Below are 17,488 nucleotides of genomic sequence, written 5' to 3' on the forward strand. Positions count from 1 at the left end.
ATACCTAGCGCTGTGACTGTTTGATTGCTGAATAAAGTGTAACTCATTCTAACTCATACCACATACTGCACATATTATGTGTCATTTAATTTTTTTCATTCTTTTTATCTTAGATTTCATAAAATGTTGTAAAATAACTGGATTCACATTTTGGTATAAAAAAGACAGTATGCTTAATAACTGGGACTGATTTGAATTAACTGAACTAAAATCTTGATAGTAAATTCAAATAATTTTATTAAAATGGATCACTGATGTCCATTTTCACCACAATTATTTCGGAGAGTATGTGGATTGACAAAAAAAGCATTAAAGTACCTTGTGTTTGCAGTCAAAGGGGAATTCAACTGGAAGCCAGTCTAACCTGTAGTGTAACAACCAGTCTTTGCCCAACTGCATCATGGGTTTCAAAAGAGAAGAAAAGAGCCAGCTAGATCATACAAAATCTATTCTAAATAAGTTTCCTCTACAGTTTTGGGGAATTCAATATTACAACGTCACATACACCTCATATCAATATATTAGGTGCGATAAAATAAGATTTACATATAATATTCTGCACTTGATGATCCTAATCCAATATAATATATTATAATCCATTCCAATCGAATAAATTAATATGGAGGATGGGGAAATGGGAGTGGGGTACAGGTTAACGTGGCATGTGAAACCAAATTTAAATTAAGAAATTGTGTTTGGCTGAGAACAAAAATGTATGTATTTATCTGTAAAAATTTAGCAAAATACATTGTCTCCTGTTCACCTTATCTACAGGTACTCTACTTTGCAGACGGGAGTTGATTAACATTTATACAAAGAGTTTCTACCAAACCGATAATAAGTCACACAGATTTAAGTTTCCTTGAATCTTTACATTGTTAATGTTGAAAAAAAGGAACCCAAGATAGTTTGTCTTTTTTTATCAATATTGTAAACCTCACAGAGGTATGCTGTCTCTTCAGCTCCCTATTCCGGCAGCTCACATAGACTGCTAGCATCCTACAGCTCAATACTCATTGCAGATATACAGTTTATAGGCGTTACAGACGACATAAACACAGAAAAACCAAACTTCAGATCTTCCGTCTGTTTGTTCATCTCATCATCTGAGCATGATATTGACTAATTGAATGATATCTATCTCTAGTGCACAGTATGAAAATCATATGCAAAACCAAAACCAAGGGGTCTTGTCAGCCACTCAGGCTAGCTCTATCTCATTTCCGTAACGGTAGCATAGCGTTCGGTAACGCTGCTACAAAGCTTTTAGATTGGGCCTGCAATAAGAATAAGCTAAATAATTGTCCCAAGGACATTCACTGTTGCCGTGGCCACAAAGTAAACACACATAGAAGGAAGAGTATGATGACAGCATTTGTTTCTTACTCATACGGTATCTTGTCCATTGTCCTCCGACCAACACACTACTAAACCAAGTCATTTACAGTCACCTGCGATTACAGAACTAAAACCAAACAGCTTAAAACAGTGACTATGAAGTCTGTACATCTGTACTGTGCTCTCTGCATTTCTTTCATATCACTGACATTTTTAGATTAGAGTGTCTGTTTAGCAGTCAGAAGGGTTAGAAGGTAATTCATTGCAAGCAGCAAAAGCAATTCATTGGACGCTGTGCGATTATAACATGGCTATTTCTGAGGGGCCTTATTGTAGAGACATTTTGGCAAAATGGAAACAGATGGCTAATTGCCCTCTGAAAATGCTATATTGCCATGGATTTTTTTAAGACAACTAAAAGCCAATGTAGACACATTTCTCTGAACTGTTTATTAAGTGGACATGGGCAGAGATAACCAACTAGAGATAACCAACTAGCCAAGCTAGCTGGCTAGCTGACTATAACCCTAACCATAACCCCTCAAACATGAATGGTATGATTGGGTTTAACATAACCATAAATATGTTATGCTTTTATGAGTAAATCAATTCAGTTTATACCCCTAAATCGTACAGTTGTTCAACGTGTAAATGTCGAAAAAGTAATGAGACCAGGTAGTTCTTTTAGAGGACAATATAGACTAGTAGTGCAACAAATAAATATAAGGGGGTTCGTGTCCGTTTATCATTGGGAGCCAAATAAGAGTAAACACTTCAAGTTATGTACTTGCATTTTGGTACATGAATACGTTGAAGCAAATCACTCCTCGTTCATTATCCCATGGGTATTGTATATTTGTTTTTTGGGGCATCTTACCAATCACACAAAGTCATTACATCTGATAGAAACACATTACCCTGTGTTGTAAAGAGGGAAAAAGCCATGGTTATTCTTCTTTAACATAGTTTAATTGACAAATTCATCCAATGTTTAGTTTTATTTTACGGGCATATCTTTGGCAATTGGCTAGTTCTTCATTTTTTTTCACATACTAAATTATCTGAACGTCCACAAAACATATGTCTGAAAGTAACGTGGTGAAGCACATACAAATTGGGCCCTACATTTTGTTTAGTCACAATAACAAAATGGCACCATGTGGAAATGTTATTCATTAACAATAAATCAACGTCTCCCCATTAAAATCTCGGGATAGCTTCAGTGATATCTCTCTCTCTTTGAACAGTAATGTTTCATCAATTAAAGATAATCTGCGAACCTAGTTCACTGAGTGACCAATGCTCTCTCTTACTATGGGATTTGCTCACTGTTCGGATTCCATTGCTGTCATCTGCATTTACTAAGGACATGTTTATTGTAGTGGAATTATAGAAGGCCGATGGTCCAAGCCATGCATTTATAAACGCCTCCCACAAAATAGACTGACTCAAAGAGAGCAAATCAAGAACCCAATGTTATGTCTGTACAAGGTTTGAGGTAACATAATTTTCTGCTGCCAAAGGACCTCCAGACAAGATCAAAAAGAATCGTCAGAACTTTAACTTTGAATGATCGTGATGTGCTATGTGACATAACTGATCTCCCATCAAAACCCCATTTCCCATGTCTGTCTGTAGTTCTTTTATTGCCATGCTCAACGAAGCCAACTCTGTCTTTATGCCATATGTCCAATAAAAAGGTTGAATCTTTGTTGTCAATCAAGGATTCCTTGGATATCTTGTGATTCCTTGGTGAGTGTATATTTTGTGTTACGTACGTAAACATCGGACTTGAATACAGAATATTTGGAGATGGTTCTTCTCCTCCACCTCACTCTCTCTCTTTTTCTGTCTCTTTTGGAATACATGGGTGAACGTTGTCATACCTGTGTCGCCGATGCTGCCATTTTGATAGTACCATGTTTAGATAGTGTTCCATGTTTCGTTAGTGTCCCTATGTCGCTGTGGTTGATGGTGAATCTGGTGATCCCCTCGATTCCATTGTCCCAGGTTTCGGGACCAATCATGCCCTCCACATTGCTCAGGAGGCTCTTTCTCTGGGAGGCGCAAACTGTCACGGGAACACGGGGGTCATCCCAGTGTTGCAGCTCAAGTTGTCCTTTCCCGGGAGTCGTCGGTCGTTGAACGTGTGCATGTTGATCACTGCATCCGTCTTGACCATGACCGGGACCTGGTGGTGGGGCTTGTGTTTCACACGCGTCCCGCAGGTGAACGACTGTCTGATCTCGTCCACCATGGCACTGCAGAAAGACCTCTGGGCAAAAAGGGCGAGGATGAGGGGAGAGAAGGGGGGGGGGGGGGGGAAAGGGATGGGGGGTAAATGCCTTAGCTTTAAATGGTTCTGACAGCATAGAGTGTCAACAAAATCAAGAGTGCAAAACACATTTGCCACAAAACATTCATGCATGTTGTTCCTCTCCCATCGCTGACAGCCATGTCAAACTGCAACCCCCACCACATGCAACCCACGCAATGTGCACTGTTCCTGCTCTGTCAGATAGATTGAACACAGAGCCGTATTCTTACCCCATTACCTATACAAGCATGCTTGACACAACCCACTTAGTTGCATAACTCCAATCTGCGATTTACAACTGCTGAGATTCATGGTATTCTGACATCTGCAATGACTAATAACAGATTAATTCGGCATGCTCCAATTTGCAATTATGCCTGTTAAAATTAAATACATGTTCTATTTTATGGCCAAATAGCACAGGGATTATTTGAGGGAATGCAAATTCCTTTAAAGGGAACTAAAATGGACAGAGTACAGCTTGGATTTTAAGGTTGTGTTCATATTGTTAGAAATAAGGACAGTTAGGCAAGTGAAGGATCTAAAATGAACCATTATATACTCTACGTCATGCAAACAATGTCATTAATAAAATAATCACATCAAGTACCTAAATTACTGATCACCAATCTTGAATCAGATTCATGGGGATAATATCTACCTGCTCACGTTTCGCCGTCTTCCTTAGCTTGTATATGAATTCGGCTATAGCCACAAAGACGGAGAGAACCAGGCCACACGCCAGCACTATAAAGATCCCTCCCAGGTTCGGAATGCCCATGGGGCCGGCTTTCTCACGGCGCTCTTCGTCCAGACAGCTGCTGCCGCTCCACCACTTCTCCTTGAGCATGTGCAGACGGCCATCTTCCAGGATGCTCAGGATGGCGATGGTCACTTTGTCCCGGTATGGAGAGCCTGTAAGGCAAGCAACAGGTCTGCTTTAGACTGGTTGAAAGATAAGATAAACCACTAGCTGGATCTCGTTGATGAGGCCACAGGGGTGTTTTCACAACATATGGCTCAAATGTAGTCATTGCATATTAATATACAGCACCAGTCAAAAGTTTGGACACACCTACTCATTCAAGGGTTTTTGTAGAAACATACTGAAGACATTAAAACTATGAAATAACACATATAGAATCATGGAGTTACCAAAATAAAAATGCATTTTAGATTCTTCAAAGTAGCCACCCTTTGCCTTGATGACAGCTTTGCACACCCTTGGCATTCTCTCAACCAGTTTCACCTGGAATGCTTTTTCAACCGTCTTGAAGGAGTTCCCACATCCTGTCTCAGCCTCCAGTATTTATGCTGCAGTAGTTTATGTGTCGGGGGGCTAGGGTCAGTTTGTTATATCTGGAGTACTTCTCCTGTCCTATCCGGTGTCCTGTGTGAATTTAAGTATGCTCTCTCTAATTTTTCTTTCTCTCTCTCGGAGGACCTGAGCCCTAGGACCATGCCTCAGGACTACCTGACATGATGACTCCTTGCTGTCCCCAGTCCACCTCCAGTTCTGCCTGTGATTATTATTATTTGACCATGCTGGTCATTTATGAACATTTGAACATCTTGGCCATGTTCTGTTATAATCTCCACCCGGCACAGCCAGAAGAGGAATGGCCACCCCACATAGCCTTGTTCCTCTCTAGGTTTCTTCCTAGGTTTTGGCCTTTCTATGGAATTTTTCCTAGCCACCGTGCTTCTACACCTGCATTGCTTGCTGTTTGGGGTTTTAGGCTGGGTTTCTGTACAGCACTTTGAGATATCAGCTGATGTACGAAGGGCTATATAAATAAATTTGATTTGATTTGATGTTGAACACTTGTTGACTGTTTTTCCTTCACTCCATGGTCCAACTCATCCCAAACCATCTCAAATGGGTTGAGGTTGGGTGATTGTGGAGGCCAGCCCTTACTCAGACTGGAGGTGTGTTTTGGGTCATTGTCCTGTTGAAAAATAAATGATAGACCTCTGAGCGCAAACCAGATGGGATGGCGTTTCGCTACAGAATGCTGTGGTAGCCATGCTGGTTAAGTGTGCCTTGAATTCTAAATAAATCAGACTGTGTCACCAGCAAAGCACCCCCACACCATCCCACCTCCTCCTCCATGCTTCACGGTGGGAACCACACATGCAGAGATTATCTGGTCACCTACTCTGCATCTCACAAAGACGCGGTGGTTGGAACCAAAAATCACAAATTTGGACTCATCAGACCAAAAAACAGATTTCCACCGGTCTAATGTCCATTGCGTGTGTTTCTTGGGCCTGAGCAAGTCTATTCTTCTTATTGGTGTCCTTTAGTAAAGGTTAAATAAAAATATTAAAACTTGTTAATGTGAAGCATTTATTTGGAATCTCTGAGGCTGGTAACTCTGGTATTTCCATTCCTGTGGCGGTCCTCATGAGAGCTAGTTTCATCATAGCGCTTTATGGTTCTTGCAACTACACTTGAAGAAACTTTCAAAGTTCTTGAAATGTTCCGTATTGACTGACCGTCATTTCTCTTAGCTTATTTGAGCTGTTCTTGCCATAATATGGACTTGGTCTTTTGCCAAATAGGGCTATCTTCTGTATACCAAGCGCATTAACAAGGAAAGAAATTCTACAAATTAACTTAAGGCACAACTGTTAATTGAAATGCATTACAGATGACTACCTCATGATGCTGGTTGAGATAATGCCAAGAGTGTGCAAAGCTGTCATCAAGGCAAAGGATGGCTACTTTAGGGTGGTTACTTTGAAGAATCTCAAATATATTTTGGTTACTACATGATTCCATATGTGTTATCTTAAAACAAGAAGCTCCCACGCTGAGGTCTGTCCAACGCTGGTCCGACCAAGCTGACTCCACACTCCAAGACTGCTTCCATCACGTGGACTGGGAGATGTTTCGTATTGCGTCAGATAACAACATTGACGAATACGCTGATTCGGTGTGCGAGTTCATTAGAACGTGCGTTGAAGATGTCGTTCCCATAGCAACGATTAAAACATTCCCTAACCAGAAACCGTGGATTGATGGCAGCATTCGTGTGGAACTGAAGGCGAGAACCACTGCTTTTAATCAGGGCAAAGTGTCTGGTGACATGACTGAATACAAACAGTGCAGCTATTCCCTCCGCAAGGCTATCAAACAAGCTAAGCGCCAGTACAGAGACAAAGTAGAATCTCAATTCAACGGCTCAGACACAAGAGGCATGTGGCAGGGTCTACAGTCAATCACGGACTACAGGAAGAAACCCAGCCCAGTCACGGACCAGGATGTCTTGCTCCCAGGCAGACTAAACAACTTTTTTGCCCGCTTTGAGGACAATACAGTGCCACTGACACGGCCTGCAACGAAAACATGCGGTCTCTCCTTCACTGCAGCCGAAGTGAGTAAGACATTTAGACGTGTTAACCCTCGCAAGGCTGCAGGCCCAGATGGCATCCCCAGCCGCGCCCTCAGAGCATGCGCAGACCAGCTGGCCGGTGTGTTTACGGACATATTCAATCAATCCCTATACCAGTCTGCTGTTCCCACATGCTTCAAGAGGGCCACCATTGTTCCTGTTCCCAAGAAAGCTAAGGTAACTGAGCTAAACGACTACCGCCCCGTAGCACTCACATCCGTCATCATGAAGTGCTTTGAGAGACTAGTCAAGGACCATATCACCTCCACCCTACCTGACACCCTTGACCCACTCCAATTTGCTTACCGCCCAAATAGGTCCACAGATGATGCAATCTCAACTACACTGCACACCGCCCTAACCCATCTGGACAAGAGGAATACCTATGTGAGAATGCTGTTCATCGACTACAGCTCGGCATTCAACACCATAGTACCCTCCAAGCTCGTCATCAAGCTCGAGACCCTGGGTCTCGACCCCGCCCTGTGCAACTGGGTACTGAACTTCCTGACGGGCCGCCCCCAGGTGGTGAGGGTAGGCAACAACATCTCCTCCCCGCTGATCCTCAACACTGGGGCCCCACAAGGGTGCGTTCTGAGCCCTCTCCTGTACTCCCTGTTCACCCACGACTGCGTGGCCACGCACGCCTCCAACTCAATCATCAAGTTTGCGGACGACACAACAGTGGTAGGCTTGATTACCAATAACGACGAGACGGCCTACAGGGAGGAGGTGAGGGCCCTCGGAGTGTGGTGTCAGGAAAATAACCTCACACTCAACGTCAACAAAACTAAGGAGATGATTGTGGACTTCAGGAAACAGCAGAGGGAACACCCCCCCATCCACATCGATGGAACAGTAGTGGAGAGGGTAGCAAGTTTTAAGTTCCTCGGCATCCACTCACACAGACAGCATCGTGAGGAAGGCGCAGCAGCGCCTCTTCAACCTCAGGAGGCTGAAGAAATTTGGCTTGTCACCAAAAGCACTCACAAACTTCTACAGATGCACAATCGAGAGCATCCTGGCGGGCTGTATCACCGCCTGGTATGGCAACTGCACCGCCCTCAACCGTAAGGCTCTCCAGAGGGTAGTGAGGTCTGCACAACGCATCACCGGGGGCAAACTACCTGCCCTCCAGGACACCTACACCACCCGATGCTACAGGAAGGCCATAAAGATCATCAAGGACATCAACCACCCGAGCCACTGCCTGTTCACCCCGCTGTCATCCAGAAGGCGAGGTCAGTACAGGTGCATCAAAGCTGGGACCGAGAGACTGAAAAACAGCTTCTATCTCAAGGCCATCAGACTGTTAAACAGCCACCACTAACATTGAGTGGCTACTGCCAACACACTGTCAATGACACTGACTCTACTCCAGCCACTTTAATCATGGGAATTGATGGGAAATTATGTAAATATATCACTAGCCACTTTAAACAATGCTACCTTATATAATGTTACTTACCCTACATTATTCATCTCATATGCATACGTAGATACTGTACTCTATATCATCGACTGCATCCTTATGTAATACATGTATCACTAGCCACTTTAACTACGCCACTTGGTTTACATACTCATCTCATATGTATATACTGTACTCGATATCATCTACTGTATCTTGCCTATGCTGCTCTGTACCATCACTCATTCATATATCCTTATGTACATATTCTTTATCCCCTTACACTGTGTATAAGACAGTAGTTTTTTTGGAATTGTTAGTTAGATTACTTGTTCGTTATTACTGCATTGTCGGAACTAGAAGCACAAGCATTTCGCTACACTCGCATTAACATCTGCTAACCATGTGTATGTGACAAATAACATTTGATTTGATTTGATTTGATAGTTTTGATGTCTTCACTATTATTCTACTATGTAGAAAATAGTCAAAATAAAGAAAAACTCTGGAATGAGTAGGTGTGTCCAAACTTCGACTGGTACAGTAAATCAATTCAAAGTTTATTGGTTGTGCACACAGTTGTGCAGATGTCTTCGCAGGTGCATCGAAATGCTTATGTTTCTAGCTTCAACAGTGCAGCAATATATTTGTTTTATTTACTTAACTAAGCAAGTCAGTTAAGAACAAACTCTTATTTACAATGAAGGCCTACCAGTGAACAGTGGGTTAACTGCCTTGTTCAGGGGCAGAATGACAGATTTTCACCTTGTCAGCTCGGGGATTCAACCTTTCGGTTACTGGCCCAACGTTCTAACCACCATGTACCTGTCACCCCAAATATCTAGAAATATCTAGCAATAAGTGAACAATACACACACAGTCCAAAAATTACAAAAATACCAAGAGTAAAATACAATAGAAGCACGGTAGTAGTTAGTCGAAATGCTCTGCATCGAAAGCACAAATATAGGATGAATGTGTTATTTGTTTCTGTCCAGCTTGAAGGACCACCTCCTACCAGTGTATCAGTGGGGGATGGTGCTTGTTGCAGGGGGTATGGAGAGCTGGAGAGTATTCATACCATCAGGAAGCTATTATATCAATTAAGGTACAGATGTTGTTACATCTTACCCATGGGAGTGCCTATTCCATAGCCTTTGCTGTCAATGACGCCTCCAACCTGGGTGAGGTTGCAGTTCCGCTGGGTAATGTAATCGATTGTGGTGGACTCCATGAGCAAGGCATAGTCAGACTTCAGAACCCTCTGGATGCCGTCCTCAATGGACTTGACCAGCGACGTACTCTGTTTACTACTCATAAAGGCCCACATCTTCTCAAAAGTAGACACCTTTGATTTCTGTAAGGGGAAGAATTGAAAGTACAATCAATGTTGAATCTCAGATTGTGCATTACAGCTGGTCAAAGGGGCATTGAGTCTACACAGTTCAATTTTTTTTAATTAACATGTTTTCTACACCGTGTTGATCCCATTACACGATAGCCCTCTGGTGTTGAAAATACTCTGGCAATCTTGAGCACCTATCATGCTGTTATTATCCTTTTCCCACAATTCTCCATTTCGAGAAGTACAGTGCCTTGCGAAAGTATTCGGCTCCCTTGAACTTTGCGACCTTTTGCCACATTTCAGGCTTCAAACATAAAGATATAAAACTGTATTTTTTTGTGAAGAATCAACAACAAGTGGGACACAATCATGAAGTGGAACAACATTTATTGGATATTTCAAACTTTTTTAACAAATCAAAAACTGAAAAATTGGGCGTGCAAAATTATTCAGCCCCTTTACTTTCAGTGCAGCAAACTCTCTCCAGAAGTTCAGTGAGGATCTCTGAATGATCCAATATTGACCTAAATGACTAATGATGATAAATACAATCCACCTGTGTGTAATCAAGTCTCCGTATAAATGCACCTGCACTGTGATAGTCTCAGAGGTCTGTTAAAAGCGCAGAGAGCATCATGAAGAAAAAATAAATGTCGTTCCACTTCATGATTGTGTCCCACTTGTTGTTGATTCTTCACAAAAAAATACAGTTTTATATCTTTATGTTTGAAGCCTGAAATGTGGCAAAAGGTCGCAAAGTTCAAGGGGGCCGAATACTTTCGCAAGGCACTGTATATAATTGTACGAATAAAGGAACGTATTGGAGCCTTGAGCTCCAAGAAAAGGAATAAACTGTGCAATGTCACTTTAACATTCACTGCTTTCAAGTCCTATATGTACTTTCATACATCTATTGTTTATTTTTTTATATAAAAAGTGACTTGTGCCACTGGATATAATAATTTAGTAAGGGGAGGTAATGTCATCTATTTTCATCCACAGGAAATAGTGAAAAATGCTGGATTAATTTAGTTCCTCTCTATTAGCCTTGCGTTTGTCTATGTGATATTTCATGCTACTTGACAAGGGGTCAAATGTTATTCCATACCTAATTTCAGATAATTACTGACTCATCACCATAGTCATTTGAAAATATGAAGGATGTTAAAGCTCTTTAGTTACTTAATTCCTGCATTGACGGTTAAAATGTGATTTTTATTTATTTAGACGTGCAGGTGACACACAGAGTACATCTGATTGTCAAGATAGCATAGTGCTACTGTAAGTGTGCCAGAGATTACAGTGCAAAGATTTACTTTGCCCTACAGTGCCCTTCCATGCAGTGTGGTTTGACATATCTACAGCTACTCCCCGACCTCTTCAGTATTTATCAGCTCCCTCATCCGCTTCAGTCGAGCTCGTTAGCCCTCCCAGTGATAACGAGAAGGAACCGAGGGCACTTGAGCTCTGCAACTGATGAGGTAATTATAGACACCTGTGTCTCCTCTGACTAATAACACTGCAATCATACCTGTCACTAATCAAAGTAAACACGCTTAAGGAGTAAAATCTACTTTTTACTGTTCCGAGAACTTACAGCAAGTTCTTGACTAATTGTCAATAATCTTTCATTTAGAGAAGGTTCAAATAGATGTGTATAGCTCAGGGTAGACAGGCAGCCATTAGATACTAAAGGCCCTAATGAGGAGATGATGAGTAGGATAAGGTGCGTTTCAGTAGGGGCTGGAGCAAAAGCCTGAACACTCAGTAGCTCTCCAGAAAGAGAGTTGGCCACCCCTGGTTTATACCATAGCCAGTAGTTCCAATGGTTAGGCAACTGATGACTCTAATTTGGTATAATCACAAATTCTAGTTACTCCATGGACCATGCCTAATCCCTCATTGAAGTCCATGTTAATCAAGCCTCCTGGAATAGAATGGTTACTAATGTTCTCTTTCTCCTCTGGTGGATTTGTTGGTGGTCACTGGGAATCTTTAAGCGGGTGAAAATTCTATCGGTGGATATTCTGATCGGGTGGGTCATAGAGCAACTGAGACATATTGCTAACAGAGAGTAGAAAGAGAGAAATTATGAATAATAATATTTGTAACACACTTTTCAAAATCCCAAAGTGCCAATAAGTATAATATTAATGTAATGTAATATGAATAAACCAATATAAAGGAAATAGGGATGACGGAAATATCAAATGAGAGAAGTCAACTAAAAATACATCCTCAATTATATTGTCAAGGCAGGGGAAACTACAAAGATACTCCCTTTAGCAGAGGCACACATATTACAGAGAATATTTGAAAGTGTAAAACTGGGACAATCACCCTGGGTAAAATGATCTGTTATCGTTGCTATTGTGTGCCATAAACGTATGGACCTTCCCTTGTCCATAAAACATTTTCCATAGCACTGTGTCCAATATTTTCCTTTTCTTACACAGAAAAATAGCTAACCCTTACATGTTATTCAGCACCACTGTGACAGCATCTGAGGCGAAACTCAAAATAATAAAATAAAGCTGAGAACCCTGCAGGGCAAAAGCTGAAACTTTATGAAAATCATTATGGAGGATCACATCAAACAGCGTGGAGAAGTGGAGAACTTGCTTTTGCAGCGGGAATTAAGATCTAACTGGGAAAATAAATAAATATATATATATATTGTGGAATATGATTATTTTATTTTATTGAGAAGCATACTGTATATAAGAAAGTACGGATCCAACATCTTGTCTCAGTTCTTCATAAACACGTTTTATGAGAATGAGAATGTGTGTACTCAGCGTGCTTCAATCAATGGGGCTGCATTCAAACTGCTTAAAATGACTGGAGAATTGAAATGAAGAGATTTAATTATGTTCTTTTCAGATAATGTTCCTGGCAGATTGTTTATTTAATACGAGTAATGAAATCAACATGAAACAAAAGCACAACTCAAAACCAAAGCAGACAGACCCCGTCTTCTATGATACATACCTTGAAGAAAGACATGGTGGCACCGTCTTTGACCACACCATACTCAATCTTGGTCTGCTTGGCGATGTCGTCGGCAGAGTCCACGGGCGACTCCATGCGCTCCACGGTGAGGAAGGCGGCCAGGTTGGCCGTGTAGGAGGAGATGATGATGAGGGTGAAGAACCACCAGATGCCTCCGATGATCCTGGTGGACAGGGCTTTGGGCATCAGCTCAGAGCCTGGATGGCAGACAGGGTGAGGGAGAACAACGGTCACCTTACAGATACACTATAGGTAATTGTTTAGTTCACATTTTAGCTTGAATTTTGCCTGCATGGTTCCTATACATATTCTATGATATATTTCTGTCCATTTAGGGGACCCATTTTGACTCGAGAGTACCCCCAGAGGCGAAAGTTTATTATAGCCTTTATAAGGGAGACGTTTGACATCACATATGCATCTTCTTTATATAAGACGGTTACAGAATATAACAAACACAATGGTTATATGGTTGCTTTTTCACATAAGAGGGATTCATGGAACATACACACTCTTGGTCTTACTCAAATTCTCAGATGGAAAACAACTAAAGGGGCATATCTAAGTACCTGGCAGCCTTCCTAAGTTTGGAAGGCTGCCATTATATTTTAATGTGACTACAATTGGCTGATTATGAAGGAAGAGGCTCAGCACAACCTTTTGGGGGGCGATCCCAAACTCTAATGCCAGATACAGTAGGATTCCTGGATCAACACAAAACCCCAGTCTGGGTTGAGAGTTAATTTAAAAATAATGGTCATGTTCCAAGCTGACAATATTCCAGTTGTGTTTCATGCGCCATTCAATGGTTGTGTGCAAGTTATCGACTGCGGAGTCAGGTATCTGATCGCTATATCATATGATGAGGTTAGTTGCCATTTTAAACACCTATACATGCATTGTGAGATATCATAATCAGGTCACAGGGTAGCCTAGTGGTTAGAGTGTTGGACTAGTAACCGAAAGGTTGCAAGTTCGAATACCCGAGCTGACAAGGTACAAATCTGTCGTTCTGCCCCTGAACAGGCAGTTAACCCACTGGCTGTCATTGAAAATAAGAATTTGTTCTTAACTGACTTGCCTGGTAAAATTAAACAATCAGGTTTATTGTCCTACAAGAGGAAAATCCTAGCACAGCTCACACATGAATGCGTACCTGCCGAATAGAGGGAAGCTACATATAATTGTTCATTATAGTGATAACCCCTGGGATAAAACTCCCCCAGAGGGGCGCAATGCGACACTTAATTGACCGGTATCTCCCAAATGACTGGAGGGGATCAAAGCAGTGATGGAGTGGGTGGTCTGGGCTGGAGATCTGGCATCCATCTGCAAAGTAGTCAGCCTGGAACGCGGCCTCTGATACCACCAAGCTTAACAGACAGAAATCTATTCTGGCGTTTTTGCTGTGGGGTTTCATAAAGAAACCTGACACTAGGCCTGCGTCCAATTAAAATAATGTCACCAAGACAAAGAAGTCACATCTAAACGTGATTCTGCTCTTTCTCTGCCTTTGAAATGTTCCACCTCCTTTGCCACAGCCGTATGTTCTATATACTTTCTTTTATTTGGGCTGTTTCATGCATTTTGAGATTACAATGTGTCTGTTTTGTGTTTTGTATTCTTCTTTGCATGATTTTTAATTGTGTAGAGCAGTGTCTCACAAAGAATGCATGCATAACATACATCCATTTGTGACAACTTACATTTGACAGGTTGAAAATGTGTTATCAGTCTCAGGACATAAATGTTCAATTACTTAGGTTGGCCAGACTGCCTCCCACAGCATTTAGTATGACATTGTGAGGTCCTCCGTCAGATAAATTCCCATATATCTTTTTTACAATTGCTTTTTGACTCACGGCTAAAGATACTTTATTTTCTGTCCCTGTCGACGCCTAAAACAACCTCTCCACCAGAGGTTGTGTTCAGTGCCCTCCACTACTTTACTGAGAAGATTTATGAGGGCAATTTTGAAGAGTAACCACCCCACTGAGAGGAGGTAAAGTGGTCTGCTTTTTAACCTTCCTTACCCAATTTGATTGGATTTGTCCTTTGCGATTTGACAGCCTTTACACGGTGGCTAAACAAGGCCAGTACAGTAACACTCCAAGGTAACAACTATCACTTAAGAATAGGAGGACACCCAGCTCAGCAGTCAGACTGGTAAGGAACTGGAACTGGTAGCCCAATTGGATTCCAGGCCGTAAAATGCTGTTGTCAGCTGGAGCGCACGGCACCTAGAACACTCTAATAAATACAACAATAGTGCCGCCGGAGGAAATGAAACCTTGTCAATGCATTATACATCTCCTTGAAGAAGAACTTCATGTCTTCCAAGCCAAAGAAGTACACATGTCCTTTCAGAGCAGAAGACAATGACGCAGTTCCAGTCAACAAAGCAACACAATCTCAGTGACTGCAGGGCTGCTGCAGCTAGAATGGCCTAGGAGCTGACATCATAGTTTCAAGTAGTCATGTCATGTGAAAGGCCTTGCAAAACACAATGGCAAAAAAATTCCAATCTAAATTATGTTACAGGATGGGGGATGTGACTCTAAATACACACTACGGCAAAATGGCAATGTTATTGAGAAAGGTATTAGGCCCAGGGATGCTGAATGAATGAAGGACATTCTATTTTTGTGCCAAAGCACCCAGTTGGCAACCCATCCCTTTTGGGATTCGTTGACACAAACACACATTACAATCATTTGCTGTGATCATTCTGTGATAATTATTGATGCTTGCAATATTGCATACAGTGGTAACATTTGCCGTGATCCACCTGTGTGAAATTCATGTGTTCACAGTACCCCCTATCAACCATAGTACAATATTCGACTTGCAAAAAGCATTCATAACTACTCATGGCTCCTTATAACAGCATTGACAAAAGCACACATGCTTAAGATAGATTCACAATGCATTACACAGAAGTGTCTGATAAAAAAAGGAAACTGCTTGCTCCATCGTCAGTTTGAAAAAGGACAATCAGAGCCTTTCTGGGAGTTATATTGTCTGTGGATTTAGAAGCACTGAGTACTATTAAATGCAATGCCCTGGCTTTCTCCCCATATTATTTTCCCCACAACCAAAGCTTCAACTTAACATCGGGGAGGCACCTCTTCCTGTGAGAATCATTACCTGCACTTAACATTCTCTCCTTAGCGGCCTCCTCACATAAAAACACGCTCTCTACGCCAGAGGCTGTTAGAGCTTGTTAATCTCTTTTTAAATACTGAATGTCATATAAACTAAAAATGTTTTCCAAGTTGAGAAACTCTCTTCTCCTTATTGGATTAAGATTACACAGATAAGGTCAAAACAATGCCCCATGACTATAAATGCAATATTTTGTACAGCTTATGTTACTTACACATTTTGCGTATCAATATAGCAACTTATATTCATGTTTCACCCGTTTTGCAACACCCATCAGACACTATGTTTGCCATGAGAAAAGCCTCACACGGCCCAGAGCGCACCTCTTTTGAAGCATGCAAGGTCTGCTTTTACACCTCTCCATTTTGTGTGTTTTGTAGGACACCTCACTCCCACAGACAAGCTGGCAGGATTTTGTTTTATTAGGCTGTTCTTCCTCTTCCAAACATGTCAATGAAATGGCTTCCTCCTCAGCGGCTGTTAGGTGAGTTTGGCAGCAGAGCATAAGGTGTCTGGTTTGTATAACAAAATGCACCCTTTGGATACATACTTGGACCTTTTGAATCAGGGCAGAACACATAGCACTTTTTGCATTTTCCATTAGCACTTATTGTATTCTTTCCAGCATGGAATTAAATAAAGTATATTTCTCTGCCTCCTTGGTTTTTCTTTTTTTACGGTTTGAGTGTGAGTACCTGCTGAACTCCATGGTCCTTTTTCTCTCTCACGCACCGGTCACCATTCCCCTTAGCCTGAGCACAGACCCTCAAACTTCTTTGCTACAGACAGGTAATCTGGCATTTTCCTGAAATGCCAGATGGCCAGTCCGCACCTGGCTACAGAACACATAGGGGCCACAATTACTCAATACTAGACCGTAGATAAATGTGCGCAGGCAGCACATGGTGCTCCAGGGTGAAGACTGTTATTTATGCATTGATAAATGACATGACCAATCGATTAGATCATATAAAGGTTTGTTATAAGGAACTGGATTTTAAAAAACGCATTTTGTGTGGGTATGTCTTCCAGAGAATCAATGTTTGACCTACTTTTTCAGTTAACTGCAAATGACGCAGGTTATTTCTTTTTTTTTCACTTTCACTGAGTTGGATTGGGAAAAGGTAACATGTTTAAAGAGTAATTGTAACCTGTTAACATAATTGTTCTAAGCAATTCCAGACCACATTAGCACTATGATCTTAAAGGGATAGTTCACCCAAATTACAAAGGTAGATATCCTTTAAGTTTTGTTAACCGTGCTACTGTCACCAAATGCATTTTTATTCACTTGTGTCCAAAGAACAAGGCAAGTCAATATCCCAGATGAAATCATTTTCCGTGTTGGATGTCCAAATCATTTTAAAGTAACTGTATAGACTCTTAGATCATTTTGCTGTATCAAGTAAAATATCCTGTTGTATGGTATGTAATCTGGGGGAACAACATTAACCTGCTTAGAGGAGGACAGTATTCAAAGGAACAATATTCTTCAATAAGTT

At 41.4% G+C, this 17,488-nt stretch overlaps 1 protein-coding gene across 1 annotated transcript in view; it reads right to left on the reverse strand.

The window, feature by feature from the left end:
• Window positions 1-369: 369 nt before the first annotated feature.
• Window positions 370-17,488, reverse strand: part of LOC109903858 (glutamate receptor ionotropic, kainate 3-like) — a 122,735-nt gene continuing 105,616 nt past the window's right edge. The window contains exons 13-16 of the mRNA XM_031791476.1: window positions 12,801-13,018; window positions 9,596-9,821; window positions 4,317-4,570; window positions 370-3,613 (exon numbers count right to left, since the gene is read on the reverse strand). Of these exons, the coding sequence (XP_031647336.1) occupies window positions 3,413-3,613; window positions 4,317-4,570; window positions 9,596-9,821; window positions 12,801-13,018 (899 nt within the window). The 3' untranslated portion in view covers window positions 370-3,412. The remainder of the gene's footprint in view (window positions 3,614-4,316; window positions 4,571-9,595; window positions 9,822-12,800; window positions 13,019-17,488) is intronic.

Source organism: Oncorhynchus kisutch, linkage group LG2 (assembly GCF_002021735.2).
Source record: "Oncorhynchus kisutch isolate 150728-3 linkage group LG2, Okis_V2, whole genome shotgun sequence".
In the NCBI taxonomy this organism is placed as follows: Eukaryota; Metazoa; Chordata; class Actinopteri; order Salmoniformes; family Salmonidae; genus Oncorhynchus; species Oncorhynchus kisutch.